The 18,529-nt window shown below is 41.6% G+C and overlaps 1 protein-coding gene and 1 long non-coding RNA gene across 2 annotated transcripts; both read right to left on the bottom strand.

The window, feature by feature from the left end:
- Nucleotides 1-8,164: 8,164 nt before the first annotated feature.
- Nucleotides 8,165-11,236, bottom strand: LOC127328481 (uncharacterized). Its single transcript, XM_071829015.1, has 4 exons — nucleotides 10,829-11,236; nucleotides 10,054-10,737; nucleotides 8,593-9,659; nucleotides 8,165-8,519 (listed from the first exon to the last, which is right to left on the bottom strand). Exons 2-4 carry the CDS (start codon nucleotides 10,703-10,705, stop codon nucleotides 8,304-8,306), a joined length of 1,935 nt encoding a protein of 644 aa, XP_071685116.1. The 5' UTR covers nucleotides 10,706-10,737; nucleotides 10,829-11,236; the 3' UTR covers nucleotides 8,165-8,303.
- A 6,163-nt stretch (nucleotides 11,237-17,399) lies between these two features.
- On the bottom strand, nucleotides 17,400-17,881 carry LOC127329966 (uncharacterized). The gene is made up of 3 exons (XR_007869067.2): nucleotides 17,787-17,881; nucleotides 17,619-17,705; nucleotides 17,400-17,525 (listed from the first exon to the last, which is right to left on the bottom strand). It is a non-coding gene; the product is annotated as an uncharacterized lncRNA (long non-coding RNA).
- Nucleotides 17,882-18,529: the final 648 nt, after the last annotated feature.

The following is an 18,529-nucleotide window of genomic DNA, read 5'->3' as shown; positions in this document are numbered from 1 at the left end:
GGTTCAATAACAAGAGTATAATTCATAGGCATTTCATTGCGTCTGGAGATATTACCAACCCTTTGGCATTCATCACAAGATAAAATAAACTTTCTCGCATCTTTGAAGAGAGTTGGCCAATAAAAACCTGATTGTAAAACCTTTTGCGCGGTTCTTTCTCCAAATATGATGTCCTCCATAAGCACTACCATGACATTTACTCAATATTTCTTGTTGTTCATACTCAGGAACACATCTTCACATAATACCATCCACTCCTTCTTTATATAAGTGTGGGTCATCCCAGAAATAATGCCTCAAGTCATAAAAGAATTTCCTCCTTTGCTGAGCTGAAAAGGTTGGAGGCAAGTACTTGGAAACAATAAAGTTAGCATAATCAGCATACCAAGGACTGTCTCGCGAGCTCACCTTTATTACAGCCAATTGTTCATTTGGAAAACTATCATTAACAGAACAGGATCATAAGCAATATTTTCCAATCTAGACAAATTATCAGCAACAGGATTATCAGCACCTTTCCTATCTACAATATGTAAATCAAATTCTTGCAAAAGAAGTACCCATCTAATAAGCCTCGGCTTAGCATCTTTCTTTGTCATTAGGTATCTAATTGCAAAGATGATCAGTATGAATAGTAACTTTTGAATCAACAATATAAGATCTAAATTTATCACAAGCAAAACTACAGCTAATAATTCTTTTTCAGTTGTAGCATAATTTCTTTGAGCAGCATCAAGAGTTTTACTAGCATAATGAATAACATTCAGTTTTTTATCTACTTGCTGTCCAAGAACAAATACTTACAAAGAAAATCACTAGCATCACACATAATTTCAAATGGTAAGTTCCAATCAGAGGTTCAACTATAGGAGCAGCTTGTTAAGGCTTTCTTAAGAGTTTCAAAAGCTTCCTTACAATCATCATCAAAAACAAATGGTACATCTTTTTGAAGAAGATTAGTAAGAGGCTTTGAAATCTTGGAGAAATCTTTAATAAATCTCCTATAAAACCCAAGATGACCAAGAACACTACGAATACCTTTAACATCCCTCGGATAGGGCATCTTCTCAATTGCTTCAACTTTAGCTCTATCAACTTCAATACCTCTCTCAGAAATTTTATGTCCCAATACAATTCCTTCATTAACCATAAAGTGGCATTTCTCCCAATTAAGAACAAGGTTAGTTTCTTCACATCTCTGCAAAACTTTATCAAGGTTTCACAAGCAACTATCAAAAGAATTCCCATAGACGGAAAAATCATCCATGAATACCTCTACAATACTTTCACAAAAACCATGAAAAATAGCAGACATGCATCTTTGAAAAGTAGCAGGAGCATTACATAAACCAAAAGGCATGCGTCTATAAGCATAAGTTCCATAAGGACAAGTAAAGGTGGTTTTCTCTTGATCTTTAGCTTTAACAGCAATTTGTGAAAACCTTAATAACCATCAAGAAAGCAAAAATGAGTATTTTTAGACAATCTTTCTAGCATTTGATCAATAAATGGTAAAGGGTAATGATCTTTCTTAGTAACTTTATTAACTTTTCGAAAATCAATGCACATTCTATACCCTACAACTACTCTTTGAGGAATGAGCTCATCATTATCATTAGGCACAACAGTCATACCTCCTTTCTTGGGAACGCAATGCACAGGACTAACCCATCTACTATCAGCAATAGGATATATAATACCAGCTTCAAGAAGTCGTAATACCTCATTCCTTACCACTTCCTTCATCTTCGAATTAGACGACGCTGAGGTTCAACAACAGGCTTTGCATCATCTTCCATATTAATAGCATGTTGGCATATAGACGGAGAAATCCCCTTCAAATCATCAAGAGTGTAGCCAATAGCGCCTCGATGCTTCTTCAATATTTCCAATAACCTTTCTTCCTCAATCTCTGAAAGCTTAGAACTAATAATAACAGGATATATTTTCTTATCATCAATATGAGCATATTTAAGATTATCAGGTAAAGGCTTTAAATCAAAAACAGGATCTTCCTTTGGTGGCGGTGTTGTACCCAAATCTTCCACCGGTAAATCATGCTTGAGAATAGGTTGGCGAAGAAAAATTTCCTCAAGCTCATCTCTTTCTTTCCTAAAAATTTCGCTCTCGCTATCCTCCAAATGTTGCTGCAAAGGATTATTAGGAACAAGAACAATAGATGCACATTGCTCCATTTTAAAATCATTACTAGGCAAATCAGCTTTATAAGGAGTTTTAGTAAATTTAGAGAAGTTAAACTCATAAGATTCACCAGCGAATTTAGTCAAAATTTTCTCTTTCTTGCAATCTATAATAGCTCCACAAGTATTTAGAAAAGGTCTACCAAAAATAATAGGACAATAATCACTAGCAGCAGAACCAAGTACCAAAAAGTCAGCAGGATATTTAATCTTACCGCATAAAACTTCCACATCTCGAACAATACCAATTGGAGAAATAGTTTCTCTATTAGCCAGCTGAATAACCACATCAATATCTTCAAGTTCACAAGAATCAATTTCGTGCATAATCTCCGTGTAAAGCTCATACGGAATAGCACTAACACTTGCACCAATATCACATAATCCATAATAACAATGATCACCAATTTTAACAGATAGCATAGGAACACTAGCTTGTTTGGGTTTATTAGGATGTGAGACAATATTAGAAGCATCTTCATAGAAAATAATATGACCATCCTCCACACTTTCAGTCACAAGATCTTTAATTATTGCAACAGCAGGTTCAACTTTTATTTGTTCTTCAGGTTCTACAGGTTTCTTTTCACTTTTATGAACCGCACTATTTATAATAGAGTACTCTTTGATTTTAGCAGGGAAAGGAGTTTTTTCAATATAAGCTTCAGGAATAACACGATCAGCAGTTTCAACTACAACGCATTTATTAATAGATGAATCAATTTTATCTTTATACGGTTCATGATACTTATCAAAATTCTTCTTTGGCAATTCATAATGAGAGGCAAAAGCTTTATAAAGATTTACAGACAACTTGAGAATCAAGACCATATATAGCACTCATATTACGAAATTTATCAAGATCCATAAAAGCTTCAATGCATTTATAATCATAAATTATACGATTCTCTATCCTTGTCGTTCTCCCATCCTTCAGTATTTTCTTGGATCCGATCAAGAAGGTCCCTTTTAAACTCTTCTTTGTTGCGTGTAAATGATCCAGAACAAGAAGTATCCAGCAAGGTCTTGTCTTGAAAAGAAAGTCTTGCATAGAAATTATCAATAATAACATTACCAGGAAGCTCATGAATGGGGCATTTGAGCATTAAAGACTTCAATCTCCCCAAGCTTGGGCAATACTCTCTCCATCATGAGGCCAAAAATTATATATGCGATTCCGATCCTTATGAATTTCACTTGGAGGATAGAACTTAGAATAAAACCGGGGCACAATATCATTCCATTCAAGAGAATCCCCATTATCCAGTAATTTATACCAATGCGCCGCTTTACCTGACAGCGACAAAGAGAATAGTTTCTTCCTCACTTCATCCATAGCAATACCTGCACATTTGAATAACCCGCATAATTCATGCAAAAACAGTAAATGATCACCGGGATGGACAGTTCCATCCCCTTCATAGCGGTTATCCATAACACGTTCAATAATTTTCATAGGTATTTTATATGGTATCACTTCCTCACCTGGCGCCTCATCCACTACCGTTGCAGTAGTAGTAGATTTCCCAAATAGAAATTGAAGAGAAGATCTCTCCATAATGACTTATAGCAGCGAGTAGAAATAAAATCAGCACAACAAGAAAGGTTTTCCTTACTAATTCCACTTACCAATAGCGCTTCACTCCCGGCAACGGCGCCAGAAAATAGTCTTGATGACCCACAAGTATAGGGGTGTATCGTAGTATCTTCGATAAGTAAGAATGTCGATCCCAACGAGGAGCAGAAGGTGTTGACAAGCAGTTTCGATGAAGGATTCACTGTAAATGCTCACAGACAAGTATTCAGGGGGGTTTGATGTAACAGTTGAATAAAGTACGAGTATGTAAAGTGCGAGAGTAATAATTGCAGCGAGTGGCCCAATCCTTTTTAGCACAAAGGACAAGCCGGTTTGTTTACTTATAATGACCAAACGTTCTCGAGGACACACGGGATTTTAGTCTAGTGCTTTCGCTACATACGGCTAAATAATCTTCATTGTTGTGATAAGTGTTGTGTGGGTGAACCTATGCTAATGTACCGCCCTTCCTAGGACTAATACATACTTGTGATTATACCCCTTGCAAGCATCCGCAACTACAAGAAAGTAATTAAGAATTAAATCTAACCACAGCCTTAAACTCTGAGATCCTGCGATCCCTCCTGCATCGATATACCAACGGGGGTTAGGTTTCTGTCACTCCGGCAACCCCGCAATTGGCAAACGAGTACAAGATGCATTCCCCTAGGCCCATAAATGGTGAAGTGTCATGTAGTCGACGTTCACATGACACCACTAGAAGAATAACACCACAACTTAAATATCACACCATTGAATATTACTCAACCATAGTTCACTACTAACATTTAGACTTCACCCATGTCCTCAAGAACTAAACGAACTACTCACAAGACATCATACGGAACATGATCAGAGGTGATATGATGATGAATAACAATCTGAACATAAACTTGGTTCAATGGTTCCACTCAATAGCATCAACAACAAGTAGGAATCGATACCGGGAGAGTTTCCCCTATCAAACAATCAAGATCAAACCCAAATTGCTACGGCGGTGACGGTGTCCAGCGGTGGAGACGGCGGTGATGATGGTGGAGATGATGATGATGGTGATGGAGATGATGTCCAGCTCGATGACGGTGTCGATGGCGTCGATTTCCCCCTCCCGGAGGGAATTTCCCCGGCGGATTCCTGCCCGCCGGAGAGCTCTTTTCTCTCTGGTGTTCTCCGCCCCGCAGAGGCGGCTGTAACTCTTCGCGAGGTACCCTCTGTGGCTTAGATCTTCGGGACGAAGGGTTTGGCGAAGAAAAGGAGGCGAAAAGGGTCGTGGGCCCCCCAGACCATAGGCCGGCGCGGCCAGGGCCTGGGCCGCGCCGCCCTAGGGTGTGGGCCCACCCTGGCTGCTCCTGGCTCCTCCTTCTGGCTTCCTTCGTCATCTTGAAAAATAGGATTTTTGGTATAATTTCCTTCCAGAGTTGATCTTCCGAAATATTGCGTTCTGACGGTGCTTTTTCCAGCAGAATCCTGGCTCCGGTGTTCGATCCTCCAATAATGATGAAACATGCAAAATAGATGAAATAACATAAGTATTGTGTCCCAATATGAAATATATCAATGAATAACAGCAAATTATGATATAAAATAGTGATGCAAATTGGACGTATCAGGCTCACGCATATTTCTAGATTATCTGTTTTAATCAACATAATATAAGTTGTATTATATTAGTTAAATTTACAATTTAGAGATACGCGTAGGCCATGTGAACCGGGACAGAGGAATAGACTTGGTGAACCGGTGGTCTCGCTCTTGCCCTAAAGAGCAGAGCCAAGACATGTTGACTGATGGTTGTCTCGCTCTTGCCCTAAGGAGCACAAATGGGACATATGGACGTGATCATCCAGGTATTCTGGTACACATGGAGGCACATGACCGACGTGGTTTTCAATGGAGTGGTGGCATCACCGAGGGCCTTTAGAGACAAGATCGAGGAGGAATACAATAGCTTGTTCTTGGCGAAGTTGTTCTGTGGCACCTCCTTCTCCTTTTCGAAAGTGGGAGCTACCACCCCTTGTTTGTAGCACGATATTTTTATTGTTTGGTACCCTTCTATGTGATTGATATACATTTTTAAGATATATTCTTGACAAAATTGAAACGTGAATCAATCTTACCATATAATTGCATATGTATCTTCTTACACGTTTTTTTTTCTTTCAAAATGGGAACATCGCCCCAGCCTCTGTATCCTCTTACACGTGTATATGCTTAATTATTGATGCATATAATATCTAGATATACACGTGTTTTATATTTTCTGGCATTTTAGAATGTGTTTTATCACAATAAGAGTATCGAGTCTTGGAGCCAAATTGGATTTCCGGTATTTCAAACCATTCTTTTACCGTCGTTGATTTGATTTTTCTTTAAGGGTGGTCTGGGAGTTCTTTAATACCCGAAGCATACTATACTCCCTCCATACCGGATTAAAAGGCAAAGTACCTGCTGCAGCGGGACCTAGACAATCAACGATTGGCTCCTTATTTGCTCCGTTAGAGTAATTAATTAGAGGAGGCGAACGAGTAATTGAGGCCCAATCACACGAGACATGCATGGCAAAGGATCTACCGGTTTGGAAGGAGCCAATCACACGAGACATGCAAACGCTTGGAAAAAGGAAAGGACCGTGGTGACTATAGGCTAGCCTCACGCGCTGTACTCCCTCCATTCTGAAATAGTCTACGTTCTAGCTCTAAAATTTGTTCTGAAATATTCTACATTTTAGCTTTTAGTCAACAACAACACTGAAAACAAAGTGGTTTTGCTCTCTTTATTGATTGTTGCTATTTTCAATGTAGCTTGGATTGGTTGTTCACATATCTAAGTAGTACTCCCTCCGACCCAGGGCTTTAGGCGTGAAATTTTTTCCAATTTATCCCAGGGATTAAGGCGTGGGTTGTTGCCTAACCAAGATTTTCCGGTTTTGCCCCCACGTCTGGAGCGATCACGTCGCGTGCCCGCCTGGCTCCGCGCCCGCACGGCCCCGTCAAAACTTCCTCGTCTTCCTCGAAACGAGGAGAAGTAACTCCATCGACTCCCGCGAGAGCTTTTTCCCTTCGTCTTCTGCGCCGAATAAATCCGGCCGATCTCAATCTCGCTGTATTTCATGGCGGGGAAGGTAATCCCGTTCCTCCACTCCTTCACTTCGTCCTCCCCTCCCTCTTTTCGTTTCTTCGAGCGATCGCCATGGTGACGCTGTTCGGTGGGAGAACTAGGGCTGGCGGCTGGGGGCTGCTTGGATGTTGTTCCATGGCGCTGGCGGCTGTTTGGATTCTGGTCCATGGCGCTTGTGCGATGCACGACGGCGGATGCTCGTCTGATGGTGCAGGCACGGGCAGCAGCCTCCCAGCCCTAGTCCATGGCGGCGGAACCCTACCTAGGGTGCATGGCAATCTAGGCGACCTCCCGGTGGAGCTGTTCGACGGAGCTCTGCAAGCCGCCGTCGAGGAGGACGACCTCATCTTCATGGAGGAACATCGCGATAACATGCAGGTTAGTTGATCTTGATGGATTAAGATTGCAATACTACTGCTAATGTGCGGCTAATTTCATGGAGGATTTCTATGTAGTGGATGATCAATGTACAGGATGATTTTGATGCATGGCTCAATGGAATGGATGACCTTTTGGATGTTCAAAATCAACCTGACATGGTGAACAATGGAGGAGAACATGTAGCTGCAGAGATGGAAGGTGAAGAAGTGGTTGGTGCGGAGATGGAAGGGGTCGAAGAAGATGTTGTTGCCGAGATAGAAGAGGTACAAGATGTAGTTGTCGAGATAGAAGAGGTACAAGATGATGTTGCCGACATAGAAGAAGTACAAGATGTTGTTGCCGAGACGCCGAGAGTTCGAGGTTATGAATATGATGATCTCACAGCCGGTGAGCAAGTTATCTTTGATGTTATGTTCGACATTCACCATCCCAAATTTTATGTTGATGACAATGGCGTTTACCGTTATCGTGAGGACTAGAAGTTGGAGTCTCCGAATGTAATGCAATTAGGAGTACTTGCGTTCAAGGATCATTGCCCAATGTGAAATGATGTGTACTGCCTTATTTATGTCATGCAAAAAAAATTAAGGATCACTTGCTTATTTGTGTTGTTCCAATTATAATCACTTCCTTATTTGTGTTGCTGAAATTATGAGCACTTGCTTATTTCTCTTGTTCAAATTATGGACACTTCCATATTTATGTTGCTCAAATTATGATCAATTCCTTATGCAAGTTGGTCAAATCTGCCAAAGTGATGATCAATTCTCTGCCGTGGCAGAGAAAAAGGTCTGTTTTCTCTGCCGTGGCAGAGAAAATGGCCATTTTCTCTGCCGTGGCAGAGAAAACAGGCCATTTTCTCTGCCGTGGCAGGATTCTGCCGTGGCAATTCAGAATTACATTTTCGGGTTGCATGCTTTACTCCATCACAAAAAAATTAGAATGGTCTACTCCATTACATAAAAGTTACAATTTGGGGTACAAGATAACTCCATTACAACAAACTTAGCATGCTCTACTTCATTTCTCTAAATGATGAACTCTCTAGCCGCGTTTACAATTGCGTGATCAACATGTAGCACTTCGGGTAGTATTCCTAATCTTTGTAGAACTCCCTTCCTAATGTGCGGTATCTTGTACCGGTGCTCCCCCATAAGCTTCATGATCTCCACCATGCATGTTTGATGTGTCAAAAAGACACGGTTGCTCCTCTCGGCCGGGTACTCGTTCCATGCTTGTTCCACCTTCATTACAATATCAAGATTAGTAGAAGAAGTATTGCAATGGTTGAAGTAAAAGTAACATAAAATTGTGTACCTTCATGAGAATGTCAAGAATAGAAGTTGGAGACTTTTTTTGAAACAATGATTGGAGAGCGGCGAACAAACCCAAATCTAGGACATTGGTATCCGGTGAGTTAGGAGGTTGACAAATGAGGCTAATGTTCCACCCTCCGGCAGCAGCCGCCTCTAAAAATTCAGGATCATTTGGCAATACATGTGTCTTCGCGTTGTCTTGTTGAATGAATATTGGGCTCCATCTATCCTCCAATGGCCACTTCTCCTTGATAGCGGGCAAAACTTTTTGAATAAGGAACTCTCGACTAACAAGCCGTGTAACATTCAATGGTTTGGTTTCCATTGTTCCCCTCGCGCGGTTGCCACTACGACGTTCCGCCGGCTTCTCGGTCACAAAGGGGAACATACCAATCTTACCATCAAATGTACAATTTCCATCCGCATCAAACCTTGGCCGGCCGGTGACACATAGGAACATAACCTTGTCAATGTAGTGCTTGCTTTGGCATGAACGGTAAGGTTCTTCTTCATCGTTGCCCAAATAATAATTTTGAGAGCCCTTCGTCTTGTAAAACCACTTCTCATCCATATGCACGATGTTGTACCCGCCTTGAAATTTTGGATCTTCACTATCGGGGTCGAGCATACATAGTGCATACCGAACCCTTGCTTTCTTGTTGTCGTCGGTGATTCTAGGCTTGATGGCATTTGAGTGTCTCCTAAACTCCTTCTCCTTGAAACGCCTCTGTAATGTGCTCTTCGACATGCCTAGCTCATAAGCTAGGTCTTTCAAAGTTGTTCTCTTCGAAGGTGGCACTAGTTTCATTTCATCGGGATTAAATTCCACTCTTTTACACCAACAATTCAAAGGTTTTTTGTTACAAATATTTTCAATACCGGAAAGACCATCGTACCATACACGCTGCACAACTCTCAAAGGTACCATCAACTCGGCGGCCACTGCCTTGGTAACACCATCATTCAAACAATCCGGGGAGGTTCTGCGGAGAAGGGCAGCATATATTTTTCTTTTGTCGTCGTCACTATAAACTCTACGGGTGTTCACCAATCGTCCTAATGGCACAACTGCAAAAAAAACACAAGATAAAATGTGATTCATGGATTACTTGTTCATTGCATCAATCAGTAAATAAAAAGTGGTTAATGGAGTACTTGTTCATTGCAAGAAAATGGCAGTAGCATCAATCAGTAAATAAAAAGTGGTTAATGGAGTACTTGTTCATTGCAAGAAAATGGCAGTAGCATCAATCAGTAAATAAAAAGTGGTTAATGGAGTACTTGTTCATTGCAAGAAAATGGCAGTAGCATCAATCAGTAAATAAAAAGTGTTTAATGGAGTACTTGTTCATTGCATCAAACAGTAAATAAAAAATGCAACAAATTCATGCCAGGAGTGCTACTGCAAGTTCTACCATTGCATGTGAACAGTACATTTTGCATGAAAAATGGCAGTACGTACCTGCAGCATGCTCATGTCCGTGGGCATGATCTTGTCCCTGATCATCACCGCCTCCACGGCCAGCTGCAGCCCCTCTTCCGCGAGCACCTCGGCCTGCTGCTTCTCCTCGACCGCGACCACCTCGGCCTGCTGGTGCTCCTCGTCCGCGACCACCTCGGCTTGCTGGTGCTCCTCGACCGCGAGCACCAAGCCCTGCGCCTCCACGTCCAGCAGCCGCACCTCCTCTAAAAGGCGGACAGCTACCTCGGCCACGGCCGGATAGGCCAAGACGGCCTCGTCCGCCGATGGGCTTACTGGTGAACATGAAGACGCCGTCGAAAAGAGGGTATCGAACGAGCTCATTGCCACCATCGTCTTCGTCTTGGCCACGGCCATCTCCGTCATCTTCGTCTTGGCCACGGCCTGCTCCGCCGTTTTCGTCTTGGCCACGGCCAGCTCCGTCGTCTTCGTCTTGGCCACGGCCAGCTCCGGCAGTGCTCGACTCGCCCACAAAGTGCGGGCGACGGCCTTCTCCGGCAGTGCTCGACTCACCCACAAAGTGCGGGCGACGGCCTTCTCCGGCAGTGCTCGATTCGCCCGTGTTCCATCTCTGGGCAGAACGGAGGCGGGTTAGGCCGAGAGTACCTCCTGCTCGATTCACCTGCATGTCCATATTTCCTGCCTGTTCATCGTCGCTGTTGTCATCTGCTCAGAAAACAAAACCCGGTAAGAATCAATGAACTTCAAAGAAAATAATGCGAAGAACCAAAGAACGGAATCGACCAAGAAAATTAACCTCCATCGCTTTCCACCTCAAAGAAAAAATCGCCAGCAAGTTCCCGAGCTTCCCCATCGAAATCTTCCAGTTCATCCCAGTTGATTGGTTCATTCAAATCAAGATGTGCGACGATGAACACAGGGAGAAGAAGAGGAAGAACCAGAGGTAGAAGATGACGAACTGGGCGTCCATGGCGCGAAGCTCTTATAGGAGCTCGAATTTTCGGAATTGAAACAATCTCTGCCCCATCTTAGCCTCTCAACTTCATCTTCACCGTCTGATTTCAGAGTGATCCATGGCAATGGATTCTTCCCCAATCCTTGATGACCCTTTTCCCCTCCGATTGGGCACAATCGGTTACCCTGGATCGTCCACTCCATTGAAGGCGATGGCGCGGGGAGAAGCACGAGGGAGGAGACAGAGAGCGATGGCGGCGTCGGTTGCGAGAAACGAGGAGTCGAGAGATCGTGCGGGATATTACACCGCGTGCATGCAGGGGCAAGTTTGGAAACCTTCCGATTTTTACTCTCCACCGATCCTTTCCTTGATTATTGCGCTGAGATTTTTACGCCCTATGCCCTGGGTCGGAGGGAGTACTAATAAATGCAATACTAGTTTGTCTCATTTTTTTCTAGAATGTAGAGTAAATCAGAACGGAGGGAGTAGTTAATTAAGGGAGTTAATTTCGGGATTTGCCTAATAAACTGGTTTCTCTCTAAAGGCCAGATTTGCCTTTTAATCCGGTATGGAGGGAGTAACTCGAGTAGTGGCGCGCATATATCTACTTAGTCAAATGACTTGGACGTAATATTCCTGATTTTGTCTTGCTTTCTACAAAAAGAAAATGAATTCGAAAAGATGAGCTAGCAGACTTTTTGTCAATCCGTTGACCTGTGACATCAATACACTGTTTAACAACACGGCGCCATGAATGATCCAGTTCGGGCGCTGATTAAGTGCACGTCTCCACCCGATCTGAAAATATGAGCAAGCATCCTTTTTTGTCAACAAAAGTCGCATTTTGGTACAGTGCAAGTCATTGATCGTTCTTTCTTTATTCTATGTCAAATCGATCCGGGGGCAGCCATTCTTGGATGATCATGAATGATCGATATCAGAGAGGATATTGTATATACCAGCCTGACCGTTGAATCGCATCGCGAGCATGCATTCATGGTGCAGCTAAACGGTCAATCAAATTAATTCTACAGAAACGTTATCCTTAAGAGCAAGAACAATAGTGTAGCCGGCAGTCGGCTATAACAATTTGCCACATCATCTATAGTCAACTTATAGCTAACATGTACAATAGTAAGCTATAAAAGTATAGTACTTTAACAATACATGGTCCACCTTTTAGTCTCACATAGTGCCTAGAAGAACGTGCTAGAGCTGGCTATTAGATAGTAGCCCACTTCTCTTCTCTCTCCTAATCTCTCTCCTCCAACTAGGCAAATATATAATATTTTATCTCTTATAGCCAGCTGACTGTACCTTATTGTACTTGCTCTAAGGATCTCCAGGCTCCAGCTACCTAGCCAAAAGAGGTTCCATTATATCTTTCAGGACCAAAAATTAAAAGGAAGCAGGTTCCACCAGATATATCTATGAGAAAATGTTGTTCTGCTGGTGTATTGCTACTGTGGCGGAAACTGAAATTGTCAACACATACACACTGGTCGACGACTACAGAGTACAGACTGGACTCTAATAAATTACGCAAAGGAAACACTATACATGCAACGAGCACCACAGGCGATAAAGACACACTTAGCGTGGTCATTTAGGCGAACCTTCTAGTAGCGGTTAGCAGGCCAAGGACGAAAATAATTTAAGATAGCAAACATAAAAAATGATGCAAATACCGACATAGTTCCAAGACAATAATGTTATATGTGATTCTAACACAATCATTTTGTACAATAAAAATAGAAGCACATCTGGTTGTAAGTAGATCCAAAAAACATACCAATAATACTAGCTCAATGGCAAAGTTTACTTAAAAAAGATCTTTTGTAATTCTATCGATTAACTGTTGAATATCCTTTGCTCGATGCATAACTCGGTCTTGATGATCCTTATCGCCGGAAAATCCCTTAAAATTGTCATGGTCGTCACCGGTAAAAGCAACACCAACTCAATAAGGTGATAATTTAATAGGAGGAAACATGATGTGCCTTTTAAATATCATGAAATCTCTAAGTCTCCAGTTCTCTTGGTATGAATCATGAATAGCCCGAAGTTATCTTGTGTATAGTAAGATCCATGGTAAATCTTTGTAAGGCAAGCAATCTTATTTACATTGCCCTAGAAAATAAGTCTATCTTTTTGGTACCTACTTCCAGTTTTTCGTCCGAAGTTAGTTTTGCGCAATATTGACTAAAACATGTATAATTTTCTCATATGGAGTTTAATTTTGATGTATAACCACTCAAATTATTCGGAAGAAACACGTGCATCTAAATGTACTCACCAAAAATCAAGGTAGATCAGCTGCCCTACCTGGCCCCTGGGAGCTTTGCCCCTGGCGGTTAGTGCGATTCGATTCGGAGCTGTGGTTGATGCTGGTTGCTAGGTGTCCAGGATTTTGGCTTTTTGTTTTTAATAAATATTTTTGTGTACTTCCTCTCCATGTTTGAAGTTACTATTATTATTGAGTTGTTGCGGAGACTGCGTACTTGATACGTTCTTGATATTAATAAATTATTACCCTTAACCAAGAAAGCAAAAAATGTGGACATGCAAGTGATTTTATAAGGTCATAGTTAATTGGCAGAATTTTCATAAATTGCAATACCATCGTACTCTCCTAGGCTAAAGTGAGCTTCGGAGAACCAACTAGGATGCAGTTGTTGCTGCCGTACTAGAGCTATTTTCTGGCACTCACGAGATGGATTGGTAGGTGGTGGCAACATATAGTGTCTTTTCTCAGGTGGCGATCTTTGAGTGTTGGGTCTCTAGTTTCGAAGGGTGAAAATTCTAGGTCCAATCTCCACCGTACTAGTTGAACATGGCAGAGACGACGTTCATGCAGAGTTTCCTTGTTGAAGGTGTTGTTTTGGATTTGCTCGGAATTTTCTTTAGGTGAAAACCCATGATCTAGCATTGGTGGTTGGATCTAGTGATGTCGGCGCCATGTGGCATTCCGTCCCTAGAGGTGTTCGTGAAGGGGAACATGCATGTAAAACAAAAATTTCCATTCTACACGATTGCCCAAGATATATGCTATGTAGATGCGATAACAAGATTCAATAGTGGTAACTCATCGAGTAGGGTGGAAGATCTCGGTAATGGTGATGGTATAGGCAATCCGCGCAGCTAGGAAAATTCCTCCCAGTCGTGAGGATATCTCCTCCTTGCTTCCAAAGAATCTAACAGACGATTCCTCTACCGGTATCCACGTGCACGGAGGTACAATCTACGATGGCTTCACCGTCAAATACTTAGGTCTAGCAGTGAGAGTGGTGCAGCCTTCCGATGTATACGGAGAAGAGAAAGATAGAGAGGGGCTATGAGGAGAACTCATGTGAATTCTAGATGATCTGGGAGAGAGGGGGAACTCTATTTATATAGGGGGTAAGGGGGATCAACATGGGCAATGGGCAGCCAAAGGCTTCCTTGGCTACCGCCCCTTCCTTGGCTGCCGCCTCACTAGGCCACAACCTACCCCCCCCCCCCCCCCCCCCCCCCCGCCCCCTCTGACCTTGCTGCACTTCGTAGTAAAACCATGAACCCGAATTTCCTCTATATAAATTCACCAAAACTTTTTGTTTGATAAATCCCGAAACATATTTAGTTCACTCCAGAAAATTTCCCGAAGATACCATAACACTTCCAATAAAGTCTCTCACTCATATTTAATGTTAGATCTATTTCAATGAACCTCCGGAACTATTCCGATAACATTGTAATGACTCCGATACTCTACCAAAACTATTTTGATGTCGTCAGGTACTCTCTCAACTACATACCATAAATAGAACTCTCACGACAGATTGTGTAACCTTAAGCCCATGACCCACCAGGTTCAGAAGATCCACAATCATCACTCCGAACACCTTTATATCAATAATAAAATAGAGACATGGACGTCTGCGATGGCTCCTTTGCATACTCGAGTAAATCATGAACAAACCTTCTGTATTACTACATACGTTAATCCCTTTTCTTCACGATATGTTGCTAATCCGATTTTCTTCACGATATGTTGCTAATCCGATTTGAGATTCTTAGGTATTCCCATGAATCAACTCCTTGATCACAATATCAGTTAGACTACTAGGAAAAATGATATCGAGGCGCACCAAAAAAGTTAACGCCGGTGCACTAGTGCATGCCAGCGGTAACACGACGACAATAACGCGTTATGACCAGTGCATCGGGATGGTGTGCCAGAGGTAATAACATATATAATTGTCGCACCAGTATGGTACGCCGGCGATAATTTTTCAGAATAAAAAAAACCTAGATCCAGATCTGGTTGTCGCTTGGGAACCGTGGATGTGGGTTTCATGCTAGAGGGAGGGAGAGGAGGTGGCATCCATCTCGAAGGTGATCACCGGATGGAGTAGCTGGAGCACGAGGTCACTAGAGGTAGAGGAAGGGCGCCGGGGGGAGGGAGAGTATGGGGCACCGGAGGGAGAAGGGGAAGAGAAGGATGAGGAGAGAAGGTGGAGAAGTGGAAGAGGAGGAGGGGAATGTGGAGAAGGGGAAGAGGAGGAGGATGGGATGCCGACTGGTTTTCAACTAATAGGTAGGTTACCGCCGGCGCACCACCAAGTTTTTTGTCTTTTAAATTTTTTTGCATCGAAATCTAAAACCTTAGAAAACTCTATTTTCCTTTTTGATTTTGAGGAATATAAAAAAATTTAAGTGGCCATAGGCGATTGAAATCAGATGTAACTTTTTCTGTAGATACATTTTCATATAAATTTTATTTTCATCGGAGGTCGTATATGCAAAATTCAGAGCCATTTACCCGAAACATGTCGCCATTTTGTCAAAATATATCGAAATTCATGTTTCTTAATTTTTATAACTAGATTACATATATATGGACATCTTGAAGGATTTTAAAATTAGATGTTTCTATCATTTTCTTTTATTTTTTTCAAATCTGAAAAGGCGATCCACTCGGGGGAGGGGATGGAGATGTGACCTGTAACCAGTTGTTTAGTCCCATTATTAAAGTATAAATCTTCTAGACATATTTTTGAGTATACCTGAAACTTAATTTTTGAGTATTATGAAAATCCCATTCTTAAAGTATAAATCTTATAGACATATGGTTGATAAGATCAAAGCATAATCGGTATGAGGTCACTAAGTGTTCTCATGGTCTGACTTTGACATAAGATAACATTTAAAGATAAAGCTACTAACAACGACGAATATTTCTCATAGCAAATCAATCACTTGGGTCTGTTTAGTACCATTGTTTAGTCAAACAATGTACTCCAAGTATTGCTATCATCCTTCTTACAATAACAATGCTTATGGTCTTATAGTTGGTAATGGATCTGTAGCAGAACCGAACCGGTACGCAGCAGAAAACCCCATCTAGGGTTCCATCCTCCTCGCCGGCGATACCGCTGGTCCGCTCCACCTCCGGTTGTCTTGGGGCCTTGGAGGTGTGGTGGATCACGGTCCATCGCCGGCGAGTAGTTTTCGTTCTTAATTTAGTTTGCTTTTGAGTCTCTTTTTTGGGATGGTGAGGCGGCGGCTACATCCTGAAGTCAGAATAAGGTCCTCCCCGCCCTATCCTTGCTCCGGGGGTGCATCTAGCGCTGACGGAGGGCGCGTGGAGTTGTGTGCCCGTCGGATCTCCTTGGATCCGGTCGGTTTTCGTGTTAGTTGGTGTGGTTTCATGTCAGTCTCTTCCGATCTATGGTTGTCATTATTCACTACAACAGGACAGAGCTTTGGTAACACCATGTGGTGTTACTACGGGTCCAAAACAATGTTACTAGGCCACATAGTAACAGATTTTGAGATGTGTTCCATTAGGCCGTGTTACTAGGTGGTGTCCCTAGTCACACATAATAATTATTACCATATGTTAAATATTATGTCAACAACTTTTTGAGAATGCAGAGATATAAGCATGAGGATGATGTTGCCATATAAATTCGTTGGTAATTATATTATTTGCACCTTCTTCATTGCTAAATGTGATTTTATTTTGTCATGCTTGAACAATATTATGTGGTAGAAAATAATTTATGATAACAAAACTATGTGAGCATAAGGATAACCATCTCAATAACAGATTTATTTCAGTAGAGACGTGCACGTGCCCACTTACTAGTCTGTTTGGATCTCTAATACTAATAGTAATAACAAGAGAAAGTACATGCTTAGAAGATTAATGATGAGCTATATACGCTACCAATTTAGTATACGAAGTTCCGTTTTGACACAGTAGTGATTACACAAGAAAATAATAAATGAAGTTGGTTACAGGAAAACATCGATAAATCTGCAACTACATTTTGTAATGCCATTTTGGTGATACCAGGTATTAAAGGGAACCTCGTGTAACTCCAGAAGAAAATAACTTGGCGATTGTAGATATTGTGCGGATATTTATCTTGAGTGAAGAAGTATGCCGTCTTTTTGAGGGTTTTGAGGGTACTGAGCTTCCACGCTTATTTCTGGTCCCCCGCTGGTCTAATCTTGCAAAAGATTCATAAATATGATCTCTCGTTTCCCTCACCTACACGAGACAATAATAGTACATGGAGTGATATGCATATCCCAGATCTACAGAAAGCTGCAACTTCAAAACTCAAAAGCACATGAATATTACCTCTGGCATAGAACCACTAACAGGGTCTTGTGCCGGCAATGAATTTTGTTGAATAAGTAATTGATTTCTATTGTCATGCTCACCATCCTGGTTTGGTGACACAGAAATGTTAAGCAAGTAACTATTTTATATTCTATCTTTTCTGACATGAGTAAAAGTAGCCATAACCTTTTCACGTGAAAGCAATAAATTATCCTGACATACGCCATGTTGCATCTGCGAGTGTGCTTTAACAGGTCCAGGTCCACTGCATTGGACTCTCTGCAAACTGAAATATGAATACAAGGTTTGAAGTGACTGGCAACGATATAGCCATGTATTAACATTTACCTTTGTTTTACCATGTAGTACAGGTAATTGAGAAATAACATTATTGTTTGATCATATATTGTCCTACAGAACTAACAAATCTAAGTAAAATATTTAAAGAAATGCATATAACAGGGAAGAGAGAAGAACTTCATTTACCTCTTCTTCTATGTTATTCCCATGGCCTTTATTATTTCTATCTTCAAGCCTTCTTATATGTTCCTTCAACATTGCTAATTCCCCCACACACATCATCTTCACCTCCACATGTTGGTCCATCAGTTGTAGTCATATTGATGTTCTTGAGATACCGTGGTGTCCGACCATAGACTTGCTTAGGAGTTGGAAGCAAGCCCATGCCATGAACCTGTCCAGTCTTTTCTTCCCGTAACACTTCCTGCATGGCATCACCTTGCCATGCAACTCTTCCATTGACATTTTGTCCCAACTCTGGTCGTTGAGCTATTAGATCCTCCAATCGATCCTATAAGAAAAGAATCCTGCATATAATACTTGCTAGACTGAATTTGTAAGTAGACCCCCGAAAACTGCAACTTCAAAATTAAAAAAAGCACATAAATGTTGCCTACCAGACGGTCATT

Source organism: Lolium perenne, chromosome 4, assembly GCF_019359855.2.
Source record: "Lolium perenne isolate Kyuss_39 chromosome 4, Kyuss_2.0, whole genome shotgun sequence".
Classification (NCBI taxonomy): Eukaryota; Viridiplantae; Streptophyta; class Magnoliopsida; order Poales; family Poaceae; genus Lolium; species Lolium perenne.
This window is presented reverse-complemented; position numbering and strand designations above follow the sequence as displayed.